A 6,901-nucleotide genomic window follows, 5' to 3' on the forward strand; every position below is an offset into this window, starting at 1 on the left:
CAGACCCTGCAGGCAGAACCTGACGTTCCTGGAGCCGGTCCCCAAGCCCCCCGGGCCTTGCTCCCGCTGCCAGGGGTTGAGGGCAGGGCTGCACATCCACAGGCAGAGACTGCAGCCAGGCAAGTGGGAACACTCCCCACACTACAAAAGTGCAGAAGCTGACACATCTGTAAACACTAGTGGTAGAGAACATGGCCCCAGCATGCCATAAAGGAAACTTGCACATCCTGACAGGGAAAGAGGAATTTATTACAAAAGATGTACAGACTTGAGGTACAAAAGAGGTACAGGCTTGGAACCCAGCCTCCCATTCCCAGCTCCATGCAAACACTCCTGCAGCCTGAATGGGAGACAAGTGCTGCTGGCTGAGCATCATGACCCAGCTGGCATCTCGGTGATGAGAAGCTGCAACTCTGGGCTTTCACCATGTTTGCAGTGAGACCCACTCTAGAAAAGACAGGCTGGTCTAGGAGGATGCACAGTGCAGGCACTGCACCCCACTACCCCCTCCTCAGAGCAATGTTCAGCAGGGGGGAGGCTGGTGATGTGACACTAGGAGGAAGGTGGCAGCGGAGGCAGACAGCAGTCACACACAAGTGACAGTGGGACATGGCTACGAGTAGCCCATGGAACTCAGCTCTATGTGCAGTAGCATCACATCCTGCAGCACAGCAGGGACTGTCCCTTGGTGCCAAAGAGCAGCCCCCCTCCCTCCCACCAGCCTGCAGGGACTGAAGCCAGTCATCACACCCAGGGAGGGTAGGAGCTGGGAGCTCCACTGCCTGGCCCACACTGGCACAGCTGGCTTCAGATTGCATGTGCAGGACCCAGCTGGAGCCCAGGACGTGCCAAGTGCCTGACTCAGCTCTGCAGGGGTCCCTGAGCCTCACACATGCAGTGCATCATTGCAGATGCAGCAAGGGAGGAAGGAGAGCCCCTTCCCATGCACCTTGGAGAGGGACTAAAGAAAGGATGCAGGTGTGGTGGGGAATGATTCTGGTCATGGGAACCTTGCAGAGGCACCAGGCTCCATGTGCACCACAGCAGGAGAGAAGCGGCTTGTGTGGGCAGGAGTGCTGACTGGTGTGGACATGTGCATGGGGCATGCAAGGGAACACACATCTCCTGAAAACACAACTGATGTGGTGCCAGAAAGCACAATTGTTTAGCCTCTGGGCTTGTACAGCTCCCAGACAGTGCCCCTGCCACTGCCTCCAAGCACAAGCACTCCAGTAGCAACAAAGCTGACCCAGGGAAGAGCTCTGAGCTCCTTTGTTCTCTTGCCCACTGCCAGGCTCCTTCAAAGGACCTGCCATGGGCTTCATTCAAGCAAAGTGCAAAGACATCTTGGAAGGTGGCTCACGCTTAGCCATGCTCACTTCTGGCTCATGTGCCTGCTTGCACAGTAGTGACAGGAGATGCTGGAATGTATTAACAACTGTGCAGTCTGCGGTCCCAAATGTACACATATGCCAAGACTGCCTGCCACCCTGCTCTCCCCCAAGCACCGGCTGCACTGCCAGGGTCTGGCAGGATCATCAGGAGAGGAATGTTGGAAGCCATCACCCTCTACACCTGGGGACGGAAACTATCACTGCTGCCCCCCTGGCGAGTACCCCTTCAGTCCTCACCGCTCGCACGGCAGAGGGCTTTGGGCTTGGACTCTCTGAATGCAGTCCCTTATCCAGGCAGCCTAACCACTCTCCTCAGACCCAGATCCCTCCCTCCCTGGCAGGCATTAGATTTCTTTGTCATTTCTGGTCAACCTGCTCAAGGCAATGAGGATGCTGACCCCTGCAGAGAGGAGAGGCTGAAGCTGAAGGGGTTGAGATGATGAGCTCTACGTGGAGCTGATTCTCAGTGAGACCAGTGGAGATGAAGCAGCCCTTCATCTGGGCTATGCCCCAGGGCAGCAAGTCAGAATCTGACACTTCCTGCTGGCTTATGGCTCTGAATGGTGTCAGGCTGTCATGTTACAGTGAAACAATTCAAAGACCTCCCCTAGAGCCAACTTCCAAACACAGGGCAAGCCAAGGTGTCTCTCAGCTGCTCTTTCTATAGCACAATCTGCAGGTCAGGTGGAGCTGGCTCTGCCATGCTGCAGCATCCCTGTAATCCCTGGTGTCAGGGGAGGAGACAAGCATCAGTAGCATGGACCTTGTTTCAGGTAGTGAATGATTCCCCCACTGCCCCATCATTTTCAGAGCCCTTGAAGCAGAGATTCCAGACTGGACCCCCTGCTCTGCTGTTCCTTGCTGTCCCCGCCAAGGCTCCATAATGCACCTGGAGGTGACCATGCTCATGCTATGAAGAAAAGGGCTCAGACCCAGGACTGCAGAACCAGATTTGGACACTCAATTCAGGCTCCACGGACAATGCTAGGGCCAAAAAATTTGGACATGGCAGTCTTCCCGCACCAGGACGAGGCGCCCATCCAGATCCACGGTGATGACCCTGGGCCTCTTCCGTTGCCTCTGGCTGCTCAATATCTCCTCCCCTCTCCTGCCGTCTCTTGAGAATTTAATCACCTGGAACTGATCAACCACAAAAATATTGCCGAGGGCATCCACACAGACACTGAATGGCTTCGAAAGTGGTGAGTGTGGCCCCTTAAGCACATTGAGGATCTGCCCAGACTTCTTGAGGATGAGAACCTGCTTCTTGACAAAGTCTGAGACGATGAATTCCTCCCAGGCATTGACAGCAACAAACAAGAACTTCCCATCCTCGTAATCCGGAGGTTTCACTCTGCCCACACAGTGCCCGGAGGGGCTGTACAGGGAGATGGAGCAGAGCGTCCCCTCACTGACAGCAACATAGGAGTCCTTGTAGGATGCGAGAGCATAGGAGGACTCACTTCCCCTTAGCCACAGCTTGCGCAGGAACTTGCCATCCAGCGTCAAGAAGAAGAGGTATGTGTCTGAGGAGCAGGCCAAGGTGTCTCCACAGACTGAAATACCGCAGAAGCCTGTGTCACGATCCAGCAAAGGTATTGACTTCTGGAGAACCCCTTTAATATTGTACTGCCTTATCTCCTCATTCGCCTGGTCCAGGAGGAGATAGCCATCCTTGTGTGGCAGGACTGCGATCCCCGAGATGCTAGGCTTTGAATAAGAGGGGTATTGTTCTACCTCAAAGGTACAGACACACACAGGCTGCAGCCCATGCCTTCTGCATGGGGAAAGGCTTGCCTCAGGGGTGGAAAGCACCCTCTCATCAGAGCTCAGACAGTAGTCCTCCTCTGAGTCAAGGGATGAGTCGATGTCACCATCAAATCCCTCCCTGAGTGACACAGGCCTCTTGTTGCCAGCCTCAAAAGTGTCAGCCTCCACATCTGCTTCCAGCTGCTGCCTGGGAAAAGCCAGGCTGAAGAGTGCTGCTTCTGAGCGCCCCGTCGGCTTGTCCCAGGAAATGGTCAGTTTAGGGACTTGCCTCTTTAGCTCCTGTGGGGTGTATGCCTGGAGTTCCTGGATCCTGTTCCTTATCATACCCTCCAAATGGAGGATCTCATAATCCTTCCCCACATCCAGGATCCTCTGGGAGAACTCCCTTGTGCTGATGGCTTTGTCTCTCTGGTTCTGCAGCTCCTCCTTCACCTGCTGATACCTCTCCATCTCCAGGGTCAGGAAAGCTGACAGCTCGCCCAATGCAGCGTCCTTCTGGGCGTGGAGGTAGGCACTGAGGTCTTCCACATATTTAGTGATCGTCTCCTTGATGTTCTTACCTGCTGCTTCCAGCATGTCCATTGCCATCCACACAGTCTTCTCCTGCTCAGAGATGCCAACAATGGTTCCCCCCAGGCTCTCGATCAGCTGCTCCACAGCAGGCCGCTCCCGCTGCACGGCGCTGGCCATGGACACCACCTTGTGCTCAAAGTGGTCCAGCATGCGGCAGTCCCTGCAGATAGGAGCGCCACAGGTGTCGCAGAAGAACCGCAGCGCTTCCTGCTGGTGGTCCTGGCAGCACAGCTCCTGCAGAAGCCTCAGCTCGGCATCATGCTCCCCAGCGAAGAACTGCTCCAGCTTCACCACCTTGTGGTGCAGGGTGAGGCGGGAGCAGCAGTGGCCCTGTGCGCAGGTCTGGCACAAGAAGTCTTTGCAGTCCAGGCAGCGGGCGGTGGCAGGCTGGGTCCTCTGGGCGTCGGAGCAGATGGTGCAGGCCAGGTCGCGCTTGTGCTTGAGCTGGAATAGCTCCAGGAGGCTGTTGATGAAGAAGTTGGTTTTCAGAGCAGAGGCCCCGCCGGGGGTGTCCGTCTTCAGCCGGCACTCCGGACAGTGCAGGGCTCCATCCTTCAGCAGTGGCTCCAGGCATCGCTCGCAGTAGCTGTGGAGGCATGGCAGGATCTTCGGCACCATGTACAGCTCATAGCAGATCTTACAGGTCAGGAAATCCTCCCGGATTAAATCCTGCAGCGATGCGGAGGCCTGAGCCATCATCCCCCACCGAGACCTGCCAACAGCACCACAGCTGTCAGGAGCTGCCCTGCTTCTGCACTCGAGTCCGAGGAGCCTCGCGCTGACCTCCCCTCAGCCCCGCTCCCTCCCCCAGGAGCCCCGCACTGACCTCCCCTCAGCCCCCGCCAGCCCCGTCCATTCCCCCGGGAGCCCCGCGCTGACTTCCCCTCAGCGCGCAGGAGGCAGGACGCGGGCGGGAAGCGGAGGGGAGGGGGCGGGTCCGGGCCGTGCCCCAGGGCCTGCAGCTACGCCGCGCGCGCCCCGGGCACCCCCCCTCCGACGGAAAAGACCCCACCTCTCGATGCGGCAGCGCTCGCCCCGCGGCTGCGCTCCGTTCTCCGCGGGCCGCGCGTGACGTCACGTCCGGGAGCCGCTCTGTCGCGCACGCGCTGTGCTGGCCGGCGGGGGGAGGTGCGGGCCCCGCGCGGAGGCGGCGAAGGTCGCGGTGCGAGCTGCTGCCCGATGGGGCGGGGGATCCCTTCCTTCGCCGCGCGGGGCCTGACCGCCCAGCCCGGAGCTGCGGGTCGGCCCCGGCAGAGCAGCGGCCCAGCCCAAGCTACAGCCGTGGCCCGGGCCCGACACACGCAGAGCCCCGAGGCCGTCCTGCTGCGCGCCGGGCAGCGCTCGCATTCAGGAGCGGCGGGGTAGCGCGGGCGCCGGCCGGTCGCAGCGCTTACCCACGGGCTCGTGCCCGGCGCTGGCGGCAGGTGGACGCCCGCCGGGCCGGGCCGAGCGGGGCCGCCGGCAGGGGAACCCCGGGGGTTGGTGCCTTGGTGAGACCCGGGGTTAGACATGAGCTGTCTGCAGGGGCGGACGAGTTCATCCCCTGGGCCTGGGGTCATCGTTACCGACCTGTTCGAGCCGGGCCGCCCCAAGGGAGCCCACTCCCGTCCCGGGCAGGTTGGAGCCGCTCTGAACGTGTCTGGCTGCAGCTCTCAGATCGTAGAGGAGTCCCAAGCCCTCAGTGATTGCTAATCCAGCTGCTTGGGGAAACACCGGACAGTGGATCCGGTGGCCTGATGCCCTTCCTGAAGCCAGGGGGAGAAGGCCCCCCACCAACCACCACTGCAGCGGGAGGTGTCTGGGCCTCTGGGCACAACCCTCAGAGGCAGCCACAGAGCACGGCCTGGACCCTGCCCCTGGATGGGGACGGGGAGCCAGTGCAGGTGCAGGCACCCGTGGTGCAAAAGTACACAGAAATGGTTCACCATCACCAGTTCTAAGAGGTCATGGCAATTGCACAGGGGTCACCTCATGTGTTACTAGGGACTGATTTGAGGGACTGATTATGCTCAGGGGCAACCAACATGGGTTCATTAGCAGCAGGTCCTGTCAGACCAACCTGGTGGCCTTCTACAACCAGGTCACCAAATCCCTATATACGGGGGTAGCAGTAGATGTAGTCCTCCTGGTCTCTCACCCCGTTCTCATTAAGAAACAGGGGGAACTGTAGTATTGACACCCACACAGTCAATGGGTCACCAACTGGCTGGAGGGCTGCACCTAGACCGTGGTGGTGGAGGGGTCATTTTCGACCTGGAGGGATGTGGCCAGTAGGGTCGCCCAGGGCTCGGTCCTGGGCCCACACTGTTCAACATCTTCATCAGTGACTTGGACGAGGGGGTAAAAAGCACCCTGTTCAAATCTGCAGATGACACTAAGATGTGGGGGGATTTAGGCATGCTAGAAGGGAGCAATAGGCTGCAATCGGACCTAGACAGGTTACAGAGGTGGACGGATGAGAATAGGATGGGATTCAACACTGACAGGTGCAAAGTGATGCACCTGGGGAAGAACAACCTGCACCATACCTGCAGGCTGGGGAACTCCCTTCTCTTCTGCCTCTGTGCTAATAAGGATCTTGGAGTCATCATTGGTGCCAAGATGAATGTGGGCTGGCAGTGTGGGGATGCAGTCAGGAAGGCCAACTGCACTTTGTCATGCATCCATAGATGCATCTTGAGCAGGTCCAGGGAGGTGATCCTCCCTCTCTGTGCAGCACTGGTCAGGCCGCAGGTGGAGTACTGCATCCAGTTCTGGGCACCACACTTCAGGAGGGATGTGGACAACATGGAGAGGGTCCAGGGGAGGGACACTCACATGATCAGGGGGCAGCAGGGCAGGCCTGTGACAGGGGTGCCACTTTTGGAGCCTCTCCAGACACGCGGCTCTGCCCCCCTGTAATGGGCCGACCGCCCACCTATTCTCGCTTGCCATGCCTTCATCTTATTTATAAGTGATGGATAATTGGAATTAGCGGGAAGCTGCCCATTCGTGCGCGCCCCGATGATGGGGGGCACTGTCTGCGGCTCCTTTTCCTCCCCTGCACCGCAGCCCAAACCTCGCCGATGGTGCCAGTGTAATCTGTCCTGGGCCACGTTATTATGCCACGGCCCGTTGTCTGCCCTCAGGGCCCCTTGCCACCCCTTCTCCCTCTTGGGGCTCCT

General features: G+C 58.9%; 1 protein-coding gene across 2 annotated transcripts; it reads right to left on the reverse strand.

The window, feature by feature from the left end:
- Positions 1–228: 228 nt before the first annotated feature.
- TRIM56 (tripartite motif containing 56) lies at positions 229–4,872 on the reverse strand. 2 transcript variants are annotated; one of them, XM_090049414.1, is made up of 2 exons: positions 4,750–4,872; positions 229–4,449 (listed from the first exon to the last, which is right to left on the reverse strand). In XM_090049414.1, the coding sequence occupies exon 2, from the start codon at positions 4,434–4,436 to the stop codon at positions 2,379–2,381; it is 2,058 nt and encodes a 685-aa protein (XP_089905540.1). In that variant the 5' UTR covers positions 4,437–4,449; positions 4,750–4,872; the 3' UTR covers positions 229–2,378. The 2 variants fall into 2 exon arrangements, with proteins under 2 accessions (XP_089905540.1, XP_089905541.1); XM_090049415.1 differs by lacking the exon at positions 4,750–4,872 and adding an exon at positions 4,564–4,695.
- Between the last annotated feature and the right edge of the window lie 2,029 nt (positions 4,873–6,901).

This window comes from Crocodylus siamensis, chromosome 5 (assembly GCF_052110815.1).
Source record: "Crocodylus siamensis isolate JL-2025a chromosome 5, ASM5211081v1, whole genome shotgun sequence".
Classification (NCBI taxonomy): domain Eukaryota; kingdom Metazoa; phylum Chordata; order Crocodylia; family Crocodylidae; genus Crocodylus; species Crocodylus siamensis.